The following is a 23724-nucleotide window of genomic DNA, read 5'->3' as shown; positions in this document are numbered from 1 at the left end:
CACTGCAAAGAGCCAAGACAGAGCCAAGACACACATTTTTCCTGACAAACTCCATGGGATTTGCTGCCATCCCAGCTCCCAAAATCCATGTCCCAGGGTTGCCTTGGCACTGCTGACCACAAACACAGAGAAGAACTCTGGAGCATCCTTGCACTCTGCCCTTGCAGCTCTGCTGACCTTCAGGACAAGACGTGACGGTTTGAAACCAAAAGAGGGTTGATGCTGATGGGATTTAAGAAATGTTTTATGATAAGGGTGGGCAGGCCCTGGCACAGGGTGCCCAGGGAAGCTGTGGCTGCCCCATCCCAGGAAGTGTCCAAGGCCAGGCTGGACAGGGCTTGGATCAAGTGGAAGGTGTCCCTGCCCATGGCAGGGGGTGGCACTGGATGGGTTCTAAAGGTCTCTTCCAACCCAAATTATTGTGTGATTTTTCTGTGCCTGTTTCTGCTCCTCTCTCTGTCCTTAAGGAATGTCCTGGGCCATGGTGTTTCCTGGGGAAAGAAGGAAACTCTGCTCTTCCCACTTGCCATCTCAGCCTTCAGAGCTGCAGCCCAGGACAAATATTTAGGGAATGTGTATTTAGGGAATGTGTATTTACTCCTGTTTGTCCAACCAGAGTTCCTGTCAGCACAACAAACTTTACCCTCTTTCACAGGTCTACCTTTGCACCAAAGCCTGTCCCTCCCACCAGCATTTGTCCATCCACATCAGGTTAAAGGCAAATACCTGAATGTGATTAGTCCTTACAAGGCCTTAATAAAATAGTACAGAAATCCATGTAAAGGAATGTAAACAGAAACTGCAGCAAGGGACAACTTCCCTTTTGTGTGCCAGAATCCACATCTGCCATCAGCATTTAAAGCAGAAAATACATTGGACCTGGGAGTCTCCAATATCATATTTGTGTGATATTTACAACTACCTCCCCTGGCAAGCAGGTCTCAGTGTCTTTCTCCATATCAGTAAACATCCTTCCCATTTTCCTGAAGTTAATGTATGGATAACTGATCTCCTATGCAAAGCTAGAATGGGATTTAATGAACCTCCATTACTCAAAGCTGCACATTTTCCTAAAGAGGAAAAATGCCAGGTACAATGCATTTTGCTGCATGTGAATGAGCCCATTAATACAGATTTCTACACAGAGTGTTTCTACTCAGCAAGTTTTGCCCTTTGGGAGGGAGAAGGAAGAGGAGAAGGGAGCAGCACCCCTGTCACTCCCCTCCAGCATCTCCAAGAAGGAAGTGGAGCAGCTTTGGAAAGCCTTTGGATTCAGAGCTGCTCTGAGCACAACTGCCTAGTGACAAACGTTTATTAGACCTTAGCTGGCAGCATTAAATCTGCTTTATTGCATTATTCCCCTGCTTTGATAGGAAATGATAACAGAGAGAGTCATCAAACAGCACACCCATCCAGACCTGCTGTTAGTCTGACACCTTGTTTGCCTCTTTTATAATTCCCCTCCCGAAGAAGCCCCTGTGAGGAATTAGAGCAGTACACACCACCAAGACAGCCAGAGTCTCACATGCAAATTCTTCTTCCTCGGCAGCAAAATCACCAGGAAAATTACAATATTGATACACCAAAAGCTGTTCTGCAGCCCCAGTCAAGTCTCTGAGACACAACTTGATGTGCTAGTGCAGTTTTAGGACAGAGAGTGCTCAAACTCACTTTTTTGTGTAATAAAAAAGTAGCAGAGCAGTATTTCACTCTATGCTATGTTTGTAAAGGATGGAAAAAGAAGTTCATGTTTTACCACACAATACACCATTACAGTAAGTTGTTATATCCCCCTCAGAGGAACTAGCACTTTTGTTTCCAGCAACTAATTAGTTTTGGAAACTTGGACTCCCAAACCAATTTTCTTTTTAGTTTTTCTAGTGTTCCTTTACAAATATTCCTGATTTCCCACACTCTTCTCTGCTTAAAAGTGTGTCAAGCAATCTGCCTTTCCACTGTATTTCTTGGAATTTCCCATTATTTCTACTCTCCCACCTTTCCCTCTCAGTCTCCACTATTACCCTTCAAATGCATCCACTGAGTTTTGGATTCCCTGTGGAAAGTCAGGATGAGTTTTCTTCAAAGCTTTGCTTCACTCAGAACATGTCAGGAGAACCCTATTCCTCTCCCTCTCACTGCTCAGACAATTACCAGGTATCAATGCCAGAATCAGGGACAATTGCAGACACATTACATAAATAATTTATCAATAATAAGGCTCTACAAACCCTCACTTTTTTGCCCTGATAAACTTTCCTTCTCAGCTGTGGTCCTCAAAAAGGTAATTTAAATTTTTGAGGGCTTTACTGTTGCACTCCATAAATCCAATACCTTAAAAAAAATGCCCCAGGGAAATCCAAAAATAAACCCACAACCTCCATTCCTCCCCCCTCAAACATCTCACACACTTTCTGTGGCTTTCCACTTGACCTCCATCCTCCCTGCCCAAATTGTTCAACTGACATAAAAACTACACTTGACCCTCAGAACAAAGACTAAGATCACATAATAAAACAGTTACCATATTTTCTTTCTTTCTTTCTTCCCCCCCCTCCCTTAAATATTTTGCTACATGAAATTCTGCCACCATTGCTTTGCACATTTCAGAATTCTTCTCCCACAATAATTCTTGAAAACAAAAAAAAAAACCCCAAACTGTAACTGGACAGTCAGGAGAAAAGCTTAATGATTGCAGCATGCAACCAACATCTTCCCAAGAAGACACCAAGAGCTAAGCAAGAAGACACCAAGATTGTGTTTAAAAATCATTCTTTCTCCAAGGATGTCCTGTATGTCCAAGGTGTGTGTATGTGGGAGAAGAACCTGCTTAAAAATTATGAATTTTCAGCAGAAGCTGCAAATAATTTCGTTTCTAAATGCCTCATTTCTAGCAGTTTCAGGTCTACTTAGGTTGTTCAGAGCTCACAGCATTTTATTTTGGTTTTCTCGTCAGCCAGAACAGATAAAATGTTTTTTCCTGAGCAGAATCCAACAATTTAAGTGGTCCTTGGCTGTAGGAGCAACTGGAGCTGCTTCTGTGAAAGGCTCGTCTTTCTCGCATTGTTCCTGCAGACCCTTCCCATGGGACCAAAGGAAGTTGGGATAAAAACCAACTGAGAGGCATAACACCCTGAGAAGGTCTTTTTAGTCATCTGCCTCCTTCTTCCCTTCCAAAATTAACAATTCAAGAAAAGCCAGGAAGGTTTTACAAACAGATTGTGGCCCAAAAGGAAAAGTCTTACCTTGAAGCATCAAAGCTGTCGTAGGACCCCACTGTGTAGTGTCTAAACAGCTTCTTTGTCCTGTCTGTTCGTGTTTCTGCACAAAGAAAAGAGAATTTTAACACTCCTGTTAATCAAGTGCTGAGGTATTTGTTGATATTCCCTTACAGTGAATTAATGTGGTTTTAAGGCATTTTGAAAAAATATTTGGCTTTGGAGATGTTCTTTTTTCATATCAGACACATCAAGTGAATAAGGAAAACTTCCTGTAGGTCACACATCATGTCATGCACAAATTTGAAAGTTCCACTCACATTCTCTGTGGCAAAAGCTTTCAGGACCAATATTTGGGTCTTTAACAGCTTGGGCTAAGAGGCAAAATGGAAGGAAGGAAGGAAGGAAGGAAGGAAGGAAGGAAGGAAGGAAGGAAGGAAGGAAGGAAGGAAGGAAGGAAGGAAGGAAGGAAGGAAGGAAGGAAGGAAGGAAGGAAGGAAGGAAGGAAGGAAGGAAGGAAGGAAGGAAGGAAGGAAGGAAGGAAGGAAGGAAGGAAGGAAGGAAGGAAGGAAGGAAGGAAGGAGAAGGAAGGAAGGAAAGGAAGGAAAGGAAGGAAGGAAAGGAAGGAAGGAAGGAAGGAAGGAAGGAAGGAAGGAAGGAAGGAAGGAAGGAAGGAAGGAAGGAAGGAAGGAAGGAAGGAAGGAAGGAAGGAAGGAAGGAAGGAAGGAAGGAAGGAAGGAAGGAAGGAAGGAAGGAAGGAAGGAAGGAAGGAAGGAAGGAAGGAAGGAAGGAAGGAAGGAAGGAAGGAAGGAAGGAAGGAAGGAAGGAAGGAAGGAAGGAAGGAAGGAAGGAAGGAAGGAAGGAAGGAAGGAAGGAAGGAAGGAAGGAAGGAAGGAAGGAAGGAAGGAAGGAAGGAAGGAAGGAAGGAAGGAAGGAAGGAAGGAAGGAAGGAAGGAAGGAAGGAAGGAAGAAGGAAGGAAGGAAGGAAGGAAGGAAGGAAGGAAGGAAGGAAGGAAGGAAGGAAGGAAGGAAGGAAGGAAGGAAGGAAGGAAGGAAGGAAGGAAGGAAGGAAGGAAGGAAGGAAGGAAGGAAGGAAGGAAGGAAGGAAGGAAGGAAGGAAGGAAGGAAGGAAGGAGGAAGGAAGGAAGGAAGGAAGGAAGGAAGGAAGGAAGGAAGGAAGGAAGGAAGGAAGGAAGGAAGGAAGGAAGGAAGGAAGGAAGGAAGGAAGGAAGGAAGGAAGGAAAGGAAGGAAAGGAAGGAAGGAAGGAAGGAAGGAAGGAAGGAAAGGAAGGAAGGAAAGGAAGGAAAGGAAAGGAAGGAAGGAAAGGAAGGAAGGAAAGGAAGGAAGGAAAGGAAGGAAGAAGGCAAGAAAGAAAGAAGGCAAGAAAAAAAGAAAGAAGGCAAGAAAGAAAGAAAGAAGGCAAGAAAGAAAGCAAGAAAGAAAGCAAGAAAGCAAGAAAGCAAGAAAGCAAGAAAGCAAGAAAGCAAGAAAGCAAGAAAGCAAGAAAGAAAGAAAGAAAGAAAGAAAGACCTTACAGAAAAGTTGGGGGGAAATAGCCAAAATATGAGAATCAATGTTCTTTGCCTTCAAGTTGGACCTTCAATGCAATCACATTAAGTCTGGCTAAGGGACATCAAAAATCACAGGGAAAATCTCTGGGTTTGCTTGTCTGCACAGCTGAGGAACCTTCCATGGCAGCATAGCCTGACTCCCTCCAAACAGACTCTGTCAGTTATCCAAGGCAGACAGAGCCCTCAGAGGGCATCATCTCTGTGTCACAGCTTTCAGGGATGTCACAGATCCCTGTGAGAGGTGTCCCTGCAGAGGGAAGAGGGATATCAGAGCAGGAGGACAGGCTCTGGCCACAGCCAAGGAGCAGAGGCAAGCACTGGGAGGCAGACTATGGGGAGGAGGGTGGACAAAATGCACCTTTCCTTGCTTTAACCAGTGCAGCTGAGACATAAATGGCCTTCCCCCCACCTGGAGACATAAATGAAAATATATACATAATCCAGAGAAATTCAGGCTGAAATTACATGTGCAGGTTGCACTTGCTGAAAGACTGAGGTATTTCTTCATAGCTGTGCACCAATTTGCAAGGTAAAAGAAAAGAAGTACTAAATAAAACCAGAAATATTTCAATTTACACGAATTTCATGGAGACCAGCCAACCTCTTTCCTACAGCTCAACTGAAGAGGGAGAAAATCCCTATTATAATATGAATGCTTGCTTGATGGTTTTGTCCAGATTTGTTTTGTCCCTTTGTCCCTCACCTACAACCTCTATTTTCTGCCAAAGAGGCTTTTACTTTACCTGAGGTTCCTGCTCCTCCTGCCCTAATTCCCTACCTTTCCGGAACACCCCAAGGGACACAACTTGCTCCAGGACTCACCAAGTACTTCCCTAGACACACCCAAAGCCTGGAGCTGCAGGGCTGGAGGACACCACACTGCTTTCCATGGAATGAGAGCTGTCACTGCTTGGTGCCCCAGACTACAGGGCAGCTGCTCACAGACCTTTGGCTTTGGAGCAGCTCACTCTGTGACTGCAACTCTTCACGAGATGTGAGGGGTTCAGAGAATCTCACAGGTCATGCCTCTGTTCTTAACTTTACAAGTTTGGCTTCAAAATCCTGCAGTGCCATGGAATAAAGTGACCTGCATGGATTGCAGGCTGCTGAGCACCATCCTTTCTGATACTACACTAAAGATCAGACTAATAGCAAGAGATACCATCAGAAGAAATACAGAAAAGCATAAACCTTGATTCCACTCAGAGTCTTCCCCTGGCCTGTTTTCAGAAGTGCCTTATAAATGATTCAAAGTATGATGAAGAATATTCTGTAAATCCTAAAGCCACTGCTTGGGCCTTGAGGAGCCAGATGTTTCTCTGCAGAAACTGTTTCCACAGCATGATATTGCAGTGCTGATAAGGCACAGAAAGTGGGTGGGAGGAGAGGAGGGCAGAGCTTTGTTCAGCTGCTCGGGGTTGCAGAGCCGGCATTGCTCCTGCAGCTGCAGTTCCATCTGCATCTCCCACCTCCTGCTCTCCCCACTCCTCTGCACGCAGCCACACTCACAGGAATTGTTCCCAACCCCTGAACTCCAGGCTAAGTGATTTCCCAGGTTACTGTGTGAGTCTCTAATTATCCTCTTTCCCTCCCCTCTGACTTGGATCCCAGGCTGTCCTAGCACACAGCCATCCAAAAGCTGGGGCAAGGACCAGGAATCTGCCACCAGAATGGATACTGAAAAACCAGAAAGATTCCATTCTCTAACTTGACAAAAGAATACAAAGAACCTACAGGCAACTGCCTGACAAGTGCTTTTCTGAATTACAGCCATATATAGCATAATACAGGTATATTAACACCAAGGTTAGGCCCAGGTTTCACTGGAGTTTTGCCCATTCTTGTGTCCCAGGATTTCTGAAGGCCAACACTCAGTCAGAGGTTAGGATCACCTAAGACTAATAATTACCATCATTTAGGAAGACTTTACCTATAGAATCTTTAAAGGGCTTCTTTTTAAACTTAACACCAGCAAAAAGATACAGATGAGAAGATGTAGAGAACATTATTAAGCAGTGTCTACGCTATTGCATTGTCCCTGAGAGGAACAGCTGTCAGCACAGATGAAAAGCTATTGCATCAAATTGGATCAGTTCAAATCCTTTTCCAGAATGGGGAACAAAATAGCAGGGTTTGGGAAAAGGTGCAGTTTCCTCAACATTGTCAGAAAGGAGAAATATTAGTGGATCATTTGAAATTTCCAGATTTCTTGAGAAACCCATATTTTACCAGAGTACACATCATTGTGTTTTCCCCTAATATCTCTAGCTGGTTAGGAGGCTTTGTCTCTCTAGGTTTTCATCCATCTCTAGGTCACAGCAAGAGGATACACCTGTGCAGGAATAAAAGTTCCAGCCACCAACTCAGCTCTCAGTCTGTGAGTGCTGCTCACAGAGCACAAACCACACCTGTGACAGTGAGAGCTCCCTCCACAGCTCCTGAAACCATCTCCCATAAGAACACAGCACCACCACAGAGATCCTCAATTTCCCCTATAAAAAAAAAAGAAAAAACAAACAACCCCCCAAACAAACAAAGAAAAAACAACCCAAAACAAAACCAGGGAAGAAAAACCAAACAAAACCCAACCCCAAGACAACCCCAAACAAAACAAGTGAAGAGGTTTTATTCTCTAATATCAATTAATATCAATTCTCTAATATAAATTATCTAATATCAATTAATATGCCCCCCAGGAGCAATGGGAGTCCTGCTATGATAAAAGCCATGACAGAGTCTGTAAAGAATGAAGTAATGTGACAATTTTTCTGCTGGTCCATCTCCCACTGAAGCCACTGGAGCTGCAGCAGAAATAAGCTGAGGGCACTGTGGCAACACGAATAATAACACTCCAGCTGTTGCTTTATTAGAATCATTTATTGTTGCAGGCACTTCAGCAACCAACAGGCTCAAACCCTGCCCTGCCAGAATGTAATTAATGGGGTTCAAAGGAAAGTGAACACTTAGGAGGTGTAGGTGGAAAACATTTCCTCCTCTTCCACTTAGGAGAGGTGAGGGCTTTCCTCGACCTACAAATACATCAAGGGCTTCCTGTAGCTGGAGAGAGATCTGTTTGATATTGTTTGGAAAAGTAAAGAAGCAAGGGGGGGAGGTGGGAAACCCCAAACTGCCTTCACTGCTGTTCCTCTCTCTGCTGCTCCTCGCAGGGCATTTCGTGTTTCCATGGCAACTGCATAGGGATGCTCTGCCAGGGGGTGCTGGCACAGCCTTGCCAGCACTCCAGGGTTTAGAGTGAGCCATAGGATGGACAAGGGAAATAAAAGAGTAGCAGCATAATTTCAGTGTGATATTGAATAAAAACAGGGAGCAGCAAGTCCCCTCCAAATCTCCTTGATGGGCAAAGTCAGGTTATTCTGCTGCTCTGCCCTGGGTGCTGTACTTGTTACACTGGCAGAATTTAACTGGTTTCAGTCTTTTCTAAGCCAATTTCCAGTAGGAAAAAAATAGTCTGTACACTAAGAAATGCTTTTGAAAACCAAATATAGAAAAAAAAATTTAAAAGTCAGAGCCAGAATCCTTTCCCTTGCCCTTCAGTTGGGCACAGCAAATCCAGCATTTCATCCCCATCCCAGAACATGCAGCTTTTCTTCCTTCCCACTGACAGCTCTGAGAGATATTCCACTGCTGCAGTAGATAGTTAGAGATATCCTTTGATAAAACAGGCTTAGGCACAGCTCTCTGCAACACCCAACAGAGGTTAAGGCTCTCACTGTGCAACTTCTCCTTCCTGTGGGAAAAATGCTTTTCCCAACCATCTCTGCGGAGGGTGAGACCAGAAATTATTCCAAGCTGAAGAGGTTGAAGTTCACACAGATAATACAGGAGGTGAACAGAAGTTCATAATTCACTTATCTAGACACTTGTTTCCAACAAGACTGTGCCTCTGTTGTTATGATTTGTTCCTAATATTGACTCAAAGAAAAAGCATGTGGGGTTGAAAGCGCCACTAAGAAGAGCATATAATTTTCTATCCCAAGTATATTCAAAATACTGCCAAACTATCTCTATTGTAGAGGAAGCAACAAGCAAAAGATCTGTCAGCAAAACTGTGTCTCAAAAAACTAACTTAAAGTGGTTGTTCTTCTCCCAAAACTCGTTTAGTCCTTCAGGTTTTTTCCCCCCTGTTAACAAACGAAGCACATCATTGTTCCATGTGCTGTGGGATAACCAGGTGCTGGTTAACAAGTGCTATTTTATGTGACCAGGTTAATGAAAGATAGACAGAATTTGAGTACCCACTTGCCTCACACCAAGGCCAGAGGCTACTGATTGACCCCAACACATTCCTGGCAAATCACAGCCCTACAAAAGCTCTGCAAAGCTTTGATTTAACTGAAAATATAATAGACAGCTCATGCCAAACGGTGTGTTCAGGAAGTAAATGTCTCAGTTAGGAAGGCAGAAGCTTTTTGTCCCCAAAGCCTCATCCTATTCCTTCCTTTCTGTGTGTTGTAAGAACAATTTTCAAGTTTTTAGTGATTTAAATCCTTACCAGTTCAGTGTTTGCTTTCAAGTAACAACTGATTTTCATGATGACAGATACACTCCAAACTTTGCTCCAGAAAAGGATCAAATTAAAAGAAGAAGATATTCTTCATACCACATACTGTGAAGTTTCAATAAGCTATTTTACTTATTCCCTTTCCTCCTTAGGAAATGGAGATTCACAAAACTGGATTCTTTATTAAACAGAGTCCATTAAAATAGTGATAAATGAGAAGTTTTTTGAGGCCTATGATACAATTGTTTAACATTCTTAATTGTTTAACATATTTCTCTCTTTGAGCAGTCGTTTGAGCCATAGAAAAAAGGAAGTTCAGGGATCCTTCAAATCAAGCAAAGTTGGACAAGGATTCTAAAAAATGTACAAAAAAAGGTAAATATGGGATGAAGAAACACAAATGGAATTTTATTACTATTTTATTTCTATTAACTGATGATCACATTGATACTTCATTTGAAGGGCTAAACCAGGAGGATCAAGAAAAAAGGAAATCTCTGATGAAGGCATGCTAAATGAAAACCTTTAATTCATACTTTGCTTTCTTCTTTTTCAGCTTCTGGTTGATTTTTTTTTAATCCCTCTCAAATAATTTTTCTTTCAGTTAGAGCTGAGAAATAGCAAATCTTCTGTGGGTTTTTAAGTTTTGCAGATTGGAGAACAGGCATAAAAATGTCTCAAGGACAACTCCTTGACTGGAATAGTTCTTGGATGCTCTCCTGCCTTCCTTTTTTTTTCCCTTTTACTAAAGCCTGTTTTCCAAAAAAAAAAAAAAAAAAAAAAAAAGGAAGGCTGGTTCCCTCCTGCATCCTTAGAGGAAGATTAGCTGGAATACAGGGAATTAGCTGATGCACAAAGGATGTGGAAAATGCTGATGAATGCAGTGAATCAGCGATTTTGTTTGCAGGAGAAAAGCTTAATAACCAAAATATGCAAGTTGGAACTACTGGAGAGGCACTTCTGGAAGAGCAGTGGTTTCCCATGTCATTAGTTTTCCCTTTAATTTAACAAAAACCTCATTTATATATCAAAAAATCCCCAGCAAGCAGTTGTGGAAGCTTGTGCTTAATGCTGAATGAAGCATCCAGAGCTCAAAAGGGAGAATTAGTGTTCTGGTAACAACTTTACCACCAGCTCTTTATACAATTCTCTAGTTCTGTAGCCATGCCTTTGTTTGCAGAATATTGATTCAAGGACCCCTCAAGAAAAAGGATTTTATCCCTTCTCCATAACATCATAATGGTCTTTACTAATTTTTAATCAGACCTGTACTACCTTTGTATTTTATAATAATTTTTTATTTCAGTTTGTACCTTAGTTTGTCAGTGATCTTAACCATGCAGAGCTTTAGACAAAGAGGAATTTAACCCTGGAGCTGTGAGATGAAGTGTAAGAAATAAACCCAAACCTTGTTTAAATTAGAGGCTGAGCTGTAAGAAATAAATCAGAAAACCTGTCTGGGTTGAGGCTTGAAGCTGTAACACGGTTTAGTTAAAAGGCAATATAAGGCTGCAGAGATAAGAGCAGCCCATTAGAGCTGTTGAAAGTCACCCTAAATACACTGCCTGACTCTGGGGAGGCATTTCAGCTGCAACTCAGGATATAAACCTGAAAACACAAAAGTCTCAGGGAACATCTTTGGTGGAATTACCCCACCATGTTCCCAGCTCTGAATAAAAGGAAGAATTTCGTTCTGTTCTATTGGATTTGATTGTTTCTTAACTCAACATTTTCCAAATGTGGTCCTGGTCCCTTGATGTTTCCCCAGGTTCCCCTGGTGGGTTTCTCAATGTCCATTTGCACATTGCTGAGGAAAAAAATGTGTAGTTTTTACAAACCCAGTCCAAAATCAAGCAACTTCAAGGCACTTTTCTTAACCTTTTACTGTGGACTGACAATATGTATTTCTGCTTCATAAAAACCAGTCCTCAGTGCCAATCCCCACATAAATAAAGACATTTTGTTTTTCAGATTTCAGGACAAAAAGAACTGTTGATGTGTTTCCTGCTGGCAATATCATCTGTTGCAAAGATTACTTATCCTGAAGGTCAGGAAGGTTTGTTCAGCTACAAAGCTCAGGTGGTGAAATGTTCCCATTCTTTAGGACTGCCTTGTGGTACAAACGTTTTTAATCATAACACCTCATTCCAGATTTCTCATCTTGCCAGCAAATATTGCAAATATTTCCTGCAAATATCAGTGTTCTCATTGGTAGCAGCAGATAATCCACAACGATGGCCTGGAGCAAAGGGCAGGAGTCAGGAGGAACTTGGCTTAAGAGTGGGATGTTATTTTTCACACCCAGGAGGTGTTAATTTTGCAGCCCCAACTGCTGAACGTGATGAACTTCACACAAAGAGCAATTTCCAGTGTTTCAGGAGATCTCATTCGAGTCAAGAACACAGATCTGTGACCAGCTAAACCACCTGAAGTCCCAAACCACAGCACTTCAAACAGAGACAAGTCAACAACATGCTCAGAGGTGGCAGCAAAGTTCATAAATCCCTGCAGGATTAATGGTTGGAATGTTAACCCACAGATCTGTTTATCCATATTTTTACTTATGTTCCTAAAGAGAAAAAAAGCAAACAAAACTCACACTTCCCATAAGGAAGAAGCCTGGTCTGACTCTACAGTTAACCCAAAAACTCAGAGGGAAAACAAAACTAAAATGAAAAAAAAGTTTAAAAATCTGGTATTTTACAACTTGACATGCATCTCATTGTTTTTCTTATACTATTAAAAAATTAAGTAATATATTAAATATAAATGTAATGTTCTCTAAACTTTCAGCAGAATTTGTTGACTTCTGCTAAACGTTTTGCAGCCAGAAGAGGTCTAATAAAAATCCTCATTTCAGTGTTGTTACAGAGTAGCAGACAACAACAGCCACTTTCCCTCAAACTTAGAGAACTTCATTAGAAGTTTGGGGATGCAACTCTGTTTTCCTTTGTGGCAGGAGCCCCGTGACACAAATTATTCCTACCTGGGTCAGGTTTACCGTCACACAAAAACAACCAACTGCTTTGAAGAAGGTCACTGTGCACTCAGAGGTGGAAAGAACAGATGGAGAATTATTTGGGGCTGAGTAAGGGAAAACAGGCACTGCAAAGCCATTCCTCTATTGCATTTCAAAAATCATTAATTTTCATGTACTGCAAGTTTCAACAAGAGTTATTATGGACTTTTATCATCAATGGGGATACAAATGTTTCCTCTCATTTACTCCCTTGCAGAAGCCTCATTCCAGTCTGTGTCTTTGCCAGCTGCACTCAGGATCAATGATCTGTCAAATCCTCTCCCTTCAATAATAGATAAAATTTGGAATACAGAAGAAGCAGAGCATGGGAGACATGAGGGAACTTGAGGGAACCTCCTCCTCTGTCCCTCCACAGCTCTCCCTGGCACACACAGTGCTTTCAGACCTCTCTTTGCCAGCCTGGCACTCAGCTGTCAATCCAAACCACTGGTTCTTCATTCCCTGCCACCAACCAGTCCCTGTGCTGCTCTGAGAGCCCAACAGGGACACAAGAACAGCACTTTTAATGCTTTCTGTTCAGTCAGCCCTATGGAGAACTCACTTGTGCCACACAGAACAGACTGATGTCCCTTTGCTGTACCCAGGGGGACTGAATTCAGTGCCCTGCAGTACTCAGGTTTCTTCAAATATTTCACACACCAGTTCTCAACAGGATCTGTAGTGACAGGACAGGGGAAATGGCTTCAAACAGGGAGAGAGTAGGTTTAGATGGAATATTGGGAAGGAATCATGGTGGGATGACTCACATGACTGGAGTGCTGCTATGGGGGCCTACAAGCTCTTCAGAAAGGACAGGCAGGGTAGGAGAGGTGGAGGAGTGGCTTTATATGTTAGAGAGTCTCTTGACTCTGTTGAAGTTGAGGTCAGCAGTGATAAGGTTGAGTGCCTGTGGACTCAGGGGGAAGGCCAACAAGGCTGACACCCTTGTGGGTGTCTGTTACAGACCACCCAACCAGGATGATGAAGGAGATGAATTGTTCTACAAGCAGCTGGCGGATGTCTCAAAATCTCCAGCCCTTGTTCTTGTGGGTGACTTTAACCTGCCAGATATCTGTTGGGAGCTTCATACTGCAGAGAAGAGGCAGTCAAGGAGGTTCCTGGAGTGTATAGAGGACAATTTCCTTCATCAGCTGGTAAATGAGCCTACCAGGGGTAAGGCCCTGCTAGACCTGCTGTTTACAAACAGAGAGGGGCTGGTGGATGATGTAGTGGTTGGAGGTTACCTGGAGCACAGTGACCATGAAATAATAGAATTTTCAATCCTCAGGGATGTAAGGAGAGCCACCATTAAAACCTCTACACTGGACTTCCAGAGAGCAGATTTTGGGCAATTCAAAAAACTGATTCAGAGCATGCCCTGGGAAACAACCCTTGAGAACAAGGGGGTCCAGGAGGGATGGACTTGTTTCAAGCAGGAAATTTTGAGTGCACAGCAACAGGCTACACCAGTGTGCTGAAAGGAGGGGAAGACGGCCAGCTTGGTTAAATAGGGAGATTCTGAAGGAAATCAGGGATAAAAAGAAAGTTTACAGACTGTGGAAGAAAGGGCTGGGTACTTATGAAGAATTTACAGATAGAGCTGGGACATGCAGAAAAAAAATCAGGGAAAGAAAAGTGAAATTTGAAGTTAATTTGGCTAATTCTGTAAGAGATAACAAAAAGTCCTTCTATAAATACATTAATAACAAAAGAAGGGGCAAGGAAAACCTCCATTCTCTGTTGGACTTGGAGGGAAATATAGTTAAGGAAGATGAGGAGAAAGCTGAGGTACTTAACACCTACTTTGCCTCAGTTTTCACCAATAAGACAGGTGGCCCTCAAGACAACTGGCCTCTGGAGCTGGTAGACAGGGAGAGGGAGCTGAACAGCCCTCCTGTATTCCAGGAGGAAATAGTGACTTACTGAGCCAGCTGGATCCTCACAAGTCTATGGGACCAGACGGGATCCATCCCAGGGTGATGAGGGAGCTGCAGAAGAGCTTGCCAAGCTGCTCTCCATCATCTTCCAACAGTCCTGGCTCTCTGGGGAGGTCCCAGTGATTGGAGGTTGGTGAATGTCACCCCAACCCACAAAAAGGGCTGCAAGCAGGACCCTGGCAACTCCAGGCCTGTCAGCCTGACCTCCGTGCCTGGCAGGGTTATGGAGCAGTTCATCCTGAGTGCAATCACACAGCACCTTCAGGGTGGACAAGGGATTAGACCCAGCCAGCAGGGGCTTAGGAGGGGCAGGCCCTGTCTGACCAACCTGATCTCTTTTTACAATCAGGTGACCCACCTGGTGGATGAGGGGAAGGCTGTGGATGTGTCTGTCTGGACTTCAGCAAGGCCTTTGACACTGTCTCCCATAATATACTCCTGGGAAAGCTGGTAGCCCATGGCCTGGACAAGTGTACCCTCTCCTGGATTAGGAGCTGGCTGGAGGGTCGGGCCCAGAGAGTGCTGGTGAACGGAGCTGCATCCAGCTGGTCACCAGTGGTGTTCCCCAGGGGTCTGTGTTGGGTCCAGTCCTGTTTAACATCTTTATTGATGATTTAGATGAGGGAATTGAGTCCATCAGCAGCAAATTTGCTGATGACACCAAGTTGGGAGGGAGTGTCGACCTGCTGGAAGGCAGGAGGGCTCTGCAGAGAGATCTGGAGAGACTTGAGAGATGGGCTGAGTCCAATGGGATGAAGTTCAATAAGGCCAAGTGCAGGTCCTGCCCTTTGGCCACAACAACCCCCTGCAGTGCTCCAGGCTGGGCACAGAGTGGCTGGAGAGCAGCCAGGCAGAGGGACCTGGGGGGACTGAGGGACAGGAAGCTCAACAGGAGCCAACAGTGTGCCCAGGTGGCCAAGAAGGCCAATGTGATGCCAGCCTGGATCAAAACTAGCGTGGCCAGCAGGCCCAGGGCAGTGACCCTTCCCCTGGACTCTGCCTTGGGGAGGCCACACCTTGAGTGTTGTGTTCAGTTCTGGGCCCCTCAGTTGAGGAAAGAGATTGAGGGGCTGGAGCGGGGCCAGAGAAGAGCAACAAGGCTGGAGAAGGGACTGGAGCACAAGTGCTGTGGGGAGAGGCTGAGGGAGCTGGGGGTGTTCAGCCTGGAGAAGAGGAGGCTCAGAGGTGACCTCATCACTGTCTGGAACTGCCTGAAGGGAAGTTCTGGCCAGGTGGGGGTTGGTCTCTTCTCCCAGGCACTCAGCAATAGGACAAGGGGGCACAATGGGCTCAAGCTCTGCCAGGGGAAACTGAAGTTGGAGATCAGAAAAAAATTCTTTACAGAGAGAGTGCTCAGGCATTGGAATGGGCTGCCCAGAGAGGGGGTGGATTCACCATCCCTGGAGGTTTTTAAATGCAGATTGGACGTGGCACTGAGTGCCATGATCTGGAAAAGGGACTGGAGTTGGACCAAGGGTTGGACTTGATGATCTCGGAGGTCTTTTCCAACCCAATCGATTCTATGATTCTATGAATTATTCCCTGTGAGGGTGGGCAGACACTGGCACAGGGTGCCCAGAGAAGCTGTGGCTGCTCCATCCCTGGGAGTGTCCAAGGTGAGGCTGGACAGGTCTTGAAGCGACCTGGGATAGTGGAAAGTGTCCCTACCCATGGTAGGGGGTGGCACTGAGTGATCTCAAAGATCTCTTCCCACCCAAACCGTTCCAGGATTCTGTGAAAAATGTCTCCAGGAATACCCCTCTCCCTCTGTTCTGCATAGACAGACTGCACTTTTGCTAAGCCCCTTCCCCAGTTCTGCCCAAATTAGCCACCCTAATGCCACGTGAGGACAGCGTGCATCTTTTAGGCATTTGAAAGCTGAGGATCATTTGCAAGCACCAGTTAACACTAAACACCAATCAAGCAAAGGCCAAAAGTTGAAGTCTTCACTCAGTCTCATCTTCTTCCTCTGCCTTGACTGTGCACATGGAGTTTACAGTCAGAATTTCCCTGTGCATAAAACATTACCAAAGCCCAACAGGCACACAGAGAATTGCTTTGTAACTTTTACTGTAAGGGCCTCAGGATAATTTATAATTTAATATTGTAACTTCAGTCAGAGCTGACAAATAGCTCAGGGCTGAGTGTTGCTAAGCAATGTTGTGCCCAAGTTTGCACAGGACCAGGGAGGGAGAGAGGAGAGTGGAATATGGAGCTGCACACGTGTTCAATTCCCTGCTTAACAGGAAAACTTCTGCCTTGCCACACTGTTGTGTTTCAAATATAACCCTAAAATACAATAGAAAAATTACTTAGAAACACCAGATCCCATTTAAGGAAACAGGAGTACAACACTTCATTGATGTGCAGATAATATAACAAATCATATAATATATATAAAATGTAAACATCATATCTAGATATGGTTAGAGATACTTGGTATTGGTGAAGTCAAGTAACACAGGTTTCAGAGTCACAGTGAAGACTAATTAGCTCTCAAAGAGGAACCATCACAACATTTAAAATTACCATTTGACCACTGGTTTGAGAGCTTCCTGCTAGAGAACCTCCACTGGTGTTCCCAATGGTTTAGGATGCCTGCAGGATGGAAGGACCCCAATCTAGAAGTATTCCTACTTTTTATAAAGTATGGAAGGTACTTGCCCTTACAATGTGTGTAGATACATAAGGAGAATTACTTTAAAAGAATACATTTGGAAATCTGCCTGTGTTGCAACCTTAAGCATTCCTGGAAATCAGAACCAATTGCTGAGAATTGAGTTTTCCTAAGAAAACACTAAAACTCAGATTATTAAAGAGATCTTCTATGTCAGGCAGTGCACACTAAGTGTCAAATATTGAGAAAAGCAATAGTACTGTACAAAGTTTTTAAAAGTACTTTTCCATGTGTTTTAGTGGTTTCTATAAAACCTTTCCACTTCTGCCACCACCACTTCAAAAACCAGTCAGCCTTCATTAAAGGTATACAAAACACCTCTAAAAACTGGAACTCCTCCAAATCCAGGGAACTCCCTCCCTGGATCTTGACTCCTCAGCCACAGTTTCTAACCAGGTTGCTTAAACTTCATGCACATCCTCACAAAGAAGGACATCCCAGACGTTTCATTCCGTTCCATTCCGTTCCATTCCGTTCCGTTCCGTTCCGTTCCAAAAAGTACCATTTTAACTACATTGAAAAAGTTGAAGCTTCTCAAGACACGCAGGATGTGACAATGCTCTAATTTTTACACAGAATGCTGCTGGCAACTCTTCTTCCTTTGTAAAGAACAAAACCCCCAACAAAACCCCCAACTCAAGGCTGACCACAACCAAGAAGAACTATTCCCCCCAGCTGAGGCCGAGGCTCAGAGCCCACATCCTCTCACTCCACGCTGTACCAAAAGCTTTTTTTCCCCCCCCTTGCCGCAGGTTGCCATGGCAATGCATCACTCACTAATCTAAATCAGTGTGCTGAAGGATGCCTGGAAACCTGGAGCAATTACGCATGTCATTAGCAGGAAGGATAATGAGTCAGTCCAGCCATTAGGAACGTGGCACAGCCAGCGCTTCTATATTTTGTTGCAGCGTTCTAAAAACAATGATGCTTTTTTTTTGCTTTTTTTTTTTTAAACCCACTCTTTTGCTGCCTGTAAGAGGACAAAAAAAGAAAAAAAAACAAGGAAAAGCAATAAAAATCCTTCTCACGTAACAAGCACACAATGAAGTCAGACAGTATCAGTTGCAGAACACAAACGGAGTTGAACAGCACACATTTGTTTTGCCATGAAACCTGAACATTTCTCTTTTCATTCCTGGTCAAAGATACTTCACTTTAGTCATTTTGATGACTAATAAGAAAGCAGATACTCTAATCTGCATTAAAGGCCTAATGAGCCTTAAAAAATGGGATGTAAATAGAATTTCTGATTAATACAATACTGAAAGCCCATTTGGAACCACAGACACAGGCCAGGCACAGATGGGCCTCTGCTTGTCATGGAGCCATAGCATGATAAGGGTTGGGAAAGCCCTCTGAGATCATCAAGTCCAACCATTCCCACGGAGAATAAAGTCCAAGGAATTAGATTCACATTCATAGCACATACAAACCAGAATGAGGGAAAATAAGGGGACACACACACACATGTATGCATGAAGAACACTAAAGAATAGCACTAAACAGCAGTTTGAATATTTATATATTAGCCTTTATGTTTGCTTTTATCTATTAGTTCATACAATTTCACTTAAATGCCTTTTCTTCATCTGCTGAAGACTCCAAAAAAGGAGCAGAAAGTAGGTCTTCCTTCTCAAATCTGACAATCTTTTATCTGCACCTCAAGCCAGACCCTTTCAAGTTTCGTGTTCTAACACCTAGTTGAATCTAGATTAAGAATTTCTTTTTAAAAAGGCAGTAAAATTGTTATGAAAGTTAAAATTTTTAGACTTTGTCTGTGATGGAAAGTCAAGAAGTTTTATTTATAACACACTTTGAAACCCTCATGGAATCCAATGGCATGAATGGATCTTTAGAAAAATACACGGTTTTAAAAAATGCAAGAATAGTTTGTCCAGTTCTTCCCAAAACCCAGTATCAGTGAAGACTAAAGCAAAGGGTGTATGATTATAGACAAATCTGGAATAATATTTGAACATGTAACTGTAGGAACATACAAATATTACAAAAATTAAACATATTCTAAATCTAATAATGCCATTAGGATGAAATTGCCTAAATTGAAGTGAAAATCATCACTGAAATGATCACAGTGACTAGTAAAAGACAAGCTTATTACTGCAGGTCGACATTCATAAAGCCACTGTGACTTTTTAACTCTTCAGAACAGCTCTGCAATTCAGGGAATGAGGTACCTGAGGCCCAGGGAGTGCAAACATCATTCCAGAAACTCCAGAAACAACAGAGGAAGGCAATAAACCTGTTCTAAAGCCTTTCAGCTGGGAAAAAAACACTTCAAGATGGTAAGTTTAATGATAAAAAGGTACACTTGATGATTGTTACAGAAATGTCAAAACGTGTTTCTAAAGGTGTCCAAAGGTTACAAAAGTAGAGATGGGAAAATAAAGGTGTTCTCACTTCCAGATGTTTTCTGCAAGTCGAAATGAGTAATTCTTGGAAGCAAGTAGTGATATGAAAATGAATTCTCTTAAGACTGAGATGTTCCTGAATCTCCATTATGTTTCCTGCTTAATGCCTAGAAACTAATAAGAAAAAATTAATGTTGCATCTTTGTGCTGATGAAATTTTTAGTTATGAGATTTGTAAAATGCCCTAACTGAAGAAACCAAAAGGCTTGAACCTCCCAACTGACTATGAGAAGCTCCCAAAACCCCTTTCACATCTGAAAGTGTGAAAATACGGCCTTGGCCTAATAAAAATTGTATATTGTGGACTTTGCGACCTCTAAAGTTCAAATGGAAATTGTCATGTAAAGAGAAGTGGAAGAGATTTTGAATTTGTGACCTCTTTTTTTGCAGTGGTGTCCCACACATGGGATGTGCTTAATTGAAATATCTGCTTAGTACATCTATTCCTTTCTAAAAGTGTCATTGAGTGCATTAAACCCACCTGCATTAGCCATCTCTCTCTACCTGATAATCACACTCTCACCTTCTCCCCCTACTCCCCCTCTCTTTAACTCCTTCTCACACAGAAATTGCAGCTCAGCATACTCAATCCTCCAAGAGACTGCAAATCTGATCCCTCAAATATACCATTCAAAAATCCCATTTCCTTATTTACCATAATGCTGCACACAGACAGCACAAGCAATAATCACCTAACAGTGATCATGATTTGCACAGCTTGAAGAGTTCTTTTGACACCCAAAAGGATCCAACTGGTTAAACAACCCTGCTTTAATACATCACTGTCTAATTACTCTTCTAGGGCACTCCAAGTTATTGGCAAACATCACAATCATTTTAGGAGGGTGTGCTGGTTTAAAGGTGAACCAGCAGGGTAAATGAACTCACCACGAGAGAGATTATAAGTCAGACCTAAAATTTAATAATAATATTACAATAACAACACTGACACACAAGGGAAATTGCTTTCAACTCACAAAACCCCAGCAGTATAACCCAGTGTCCTGGGGCACAAACCCAAGGGGGTTTGTTTGCCCTTGTGCTGAGACCCCTGTGGTTCCCCCAAGTCCAGAGCAAAAGGAAAAGAAAAACCTGTTGGTGCAGGCGAGGGCTGTGGTCTGGGTGAGAGCGGTGATCTCCTCCTGTCGAGGTCCTGCTGCTCCTCTGGATCCAACGAGAGGTTCCCGAGGTCTTCTTACCCACCACTTATGTACCCTCAGGGAGCTCTCAGTCCCTCCCCCTGGGCGGGGACTCACCCAATGGGTGATGAACTCTGGGAGCCAGGGGGTGTTGAGCTGTTGATGGCCCATTAGCAGCTCCGCCCCCTCAGGCTGGGTGTGAAGGTGATAATGGCTCCCTGGGCAGCTGCTGCTAATGGCCCATTGACCTTGGGGAATGATTAGAGGGGGTAGAATACACAGCTTTGATCACCCCCACACAGGGTTAGCTGGTCCCTCCTGCTGAACTAGGACAGAGGGAAAAGACAAATAACTGCTTTTAAATAATCTTCTTGCCCCTCACATAACCTGAAGCTGACAACTTGTCTGTGGATACAAAACACTCCCAATGGGTAGCAACTAAAACAACCTGCCTTTTACCCAGAGATATTCCAGGCAAAGCCAGGAATCCATCATTTCATGGTGGCAGTGTTTACTATATTAAATACACTTCAAAGACCTGGTATTTTTTCCCCCAGATGTTGTGCTGAATGCCATCTGCTTTATTCCTGAAGGAATAAGGGTTGGACTTGATGATCTCAGAGGTCTCTTCCAACTGATTCTATGATTCTATGAATAAAAGCCATCATACATTTTGCTTTGAGATAAAGTGAAGCAGAATGGTCCTTACTCAGCCAAAAAAAAATAATTAGGAGCCTCCTGAGTACACAATTAGAGATCTAATAAATGGACTTCTTTACCCCATAAGTTAGAAGAGTAGAAGTTATTGGGAGGAAAGACAAGGCCTCACCAGCTTTGTGGAAAGATCCTCTAACATATATATATATTACATATATATAACTTGATTTATAACTCAAGTACAATTTAAATGTATATTTACAACAGATACTTGGAAAATCCTGGAAGAGGAGACATAATAGGCTAAAGTGTTTCCTGGTTCACTTTGTCTCTCTTTTAAAAATATGAATCGATTTTATTTCCCTCACGGTCAATAAATACATTTCTAAACTAAACTATCACTGAAGTTTTGCCCACTGGAATTTTAGCAGTGCTCCACTGCATAATCAGCATTTCATCTGTCCTGCTCTGGAAGAGGCACTGACTGAAGAAATCACAGAAAACTAACAATTAGACCTTCCTTCTGGCATTTCCCACATCCAGAAACAGCACAAACCACTTGGAATCAGCAACAACAATTAAAGAAGGAAAGATCTACTGTCTCATGAAACCATTTGGAAACACAATTTAGCTGAGGATTTATTCAGCTCAGCAATTTGTAGCTGCCACTTGGGGTACAACCCCAGAATCTGATTTCTCCCCTTCTCAAAAGCAAGGCTGTGGGCACTTGGAAGCCCCATATTTGGCCTTTGATCAGCAAAGATTTCCAAGAAATTCCCCAAGATAATAGTAGGTGACTTTGTGTTATTTCTGCTCAGTTAAGCACAGTATTGATAAGGTTTTATCACACTCCAATCTATTTTATACTTTCACACAATAAAAACTTGGGTGGCTCTCTTACATTTTGAAATGTGAGAAACATCTTACATCTTAATTTTTGAAAGTTTTCTGCAGCAGTAACTCATTTCCAGAGCTCTTTTCCTGCTGCACAGCATCCTGCATGGCCATTAAGCAGCTATTAGTATTGTGTATTTTACCTTGGCATTTATGTGGCATATAAAAGGATTAAAGAACAATCGACCAATCTCTTTTAATTTATTTCTAATTCACTGACTACATTGCCATTAAATTATGTGAACTAATGGACTCTTCCTATGCATAACAAAAATATTTATTACTAGTGGATAAGGCCTGTCAGCTTGACCTCCGTGCCTGGCAGGGTTATGGAGCAGTTCATCCTGAGTGCAATCACACACCACCTTCAGGGTGGACAAGGGATCAGACCCAACCAGCAGGGGTTTAGGAGGGGCAGGCCCTGTCTGACCAACCTGATCTCTTTTTACCATCAGGTGACCCACCTGGTGGATGAGGGGAAGGCTGTGGATGTGTCTGTCTGGACTTCATCAAGGACTTTGACACTGTCTCCCATAATATACTCCTGGAAAAGCTGGTAGCCCATGGTCTGGACAAGCGTACCCTCTCCTGGATTAGGAGCTGGCTGAAGGGTCGGGCCCAGAGAGTGCTGGTGAATGGAGCTGCATCCAGCTGGTCACCAGTGGTGTTCCCCAGGGGTCTGTGTTGGGTCCAGTCCTATTTAACATCTTTATTGATGATTCAGATGAGGGGATTGAGTCCATCATCAGCAAATTTGCTGATGACACCAAGTTGGGAGGGAGTGTCGACCTGCTGGAAGGCAGGAGGGCTCTGCAGAGGGATCTGGAGAGACTTGAGAGATGGGCTGAGTCCAATGGGATGAAGTTCAACAAGGCCAAGTGCAGGTCCTGCCCTTTGGCCACAACAACCCCCTGCAGCGCTCCAGGCTGGGCACAGAGTGGCTGGAGAGCAGCCAGGCAGAGGGACCTGGGGGGACTGAGGGACAGGAAGCTCAACAGGAGCCACCAGTGTGCCCAGGTGGCCAAGAAGGCCAAGGGGATCCTGGCCTGGATCAAAAATAGCGTGGCCAGCAGGCCCAGGGCAGTGACCCTTCCCCTGGACTCTGCCTTGGGGAGGCCACACCTTGAGTGTTGTGTTCAGTTCTGGGCCCCTCAGGTCAGAAAGGATATTGAGGGGCTGGAGCGGGGCCAGAGAAGAGCAACGAGGCTGGAGAAGGGACTGGAGCACAAGTGCTGTGGGGAGAGGCTGAGGGAGCTGGGGGTGTTTAGCCTGGAGAAGAGGAGGCTCAGAGGTGACCTCAGCACTGTCTGGAACTCCCTGAAGGGAAGTTCTGGCCAGGTGGGGGTTGGTCTCTTCTCCCAGGCACTCAGCAATAGGACAAGGGGGCACGATGGGCTCAAGCTCTGCCAGGGGAAACTGAAGTTGGAGATCAGAAAAAAATTCTTTCCAGAGAGAGTAATCAGACATTGGAATGGGCTGCCCAGAGAGGGGGTGGATTCACCATCCCTGGAGATTTTTAAACGCAGAATGGCCGTGGCACTGAGTGCCATGATCTGGTAAAGGGACTGGAGTTGGACCAAGGGTTGGACTCGATGATCTCGGAGGTCTTTTCCAACCCAATCGATTCTATCATTCTGTGACTATAGAAAGTAACACGTAACTA

General features: G+C 43.7%; 1 protein-coding gene across 2 annotated transcripts in view; it reads right to left on the bottom strand.

Moving 5' to 3' along the window:
- SHANK2 (SH3 and multiple ankyrin repeat domains 2) overlaps positions 1–23724 on the bottom strand; it is a 283596-nt gene that overhangs the window by 136417 nt on the left and 123455 nt on the right. For both annotated transcript variants that reach the window (XM_071559239.1, XM_071559238.1), the window contains one exon: positions 3243–3318. In XM_071559239.1, coding sequence (XP_071415340.1) covers positions 3243–3318 — 76 coding nt within the window. The remainder of the gene's footprint in view (positions 1–3242; positions 3319–23724) is intronic.

This window comes from Pithys albifrons, chromosome 6, assembly GCF_047495875.1.
Source record: "Pithys albifrons albifrons isolate INPA30051 chromosome 6, PitAlb_v1, whole genome shotgun sequence".
Taxonomy (NCBI): Eukaryota; Metazoa; Chordata; class Aves; order Passeriformes; family Thamnophilidae; genus Pithys; species Pithys albifrons.
The sequence above is the reverse complement of the archived record's forward strand: the minus strand, read 5'-3'. Positions and strand labels throughout refer to the sequence as shown.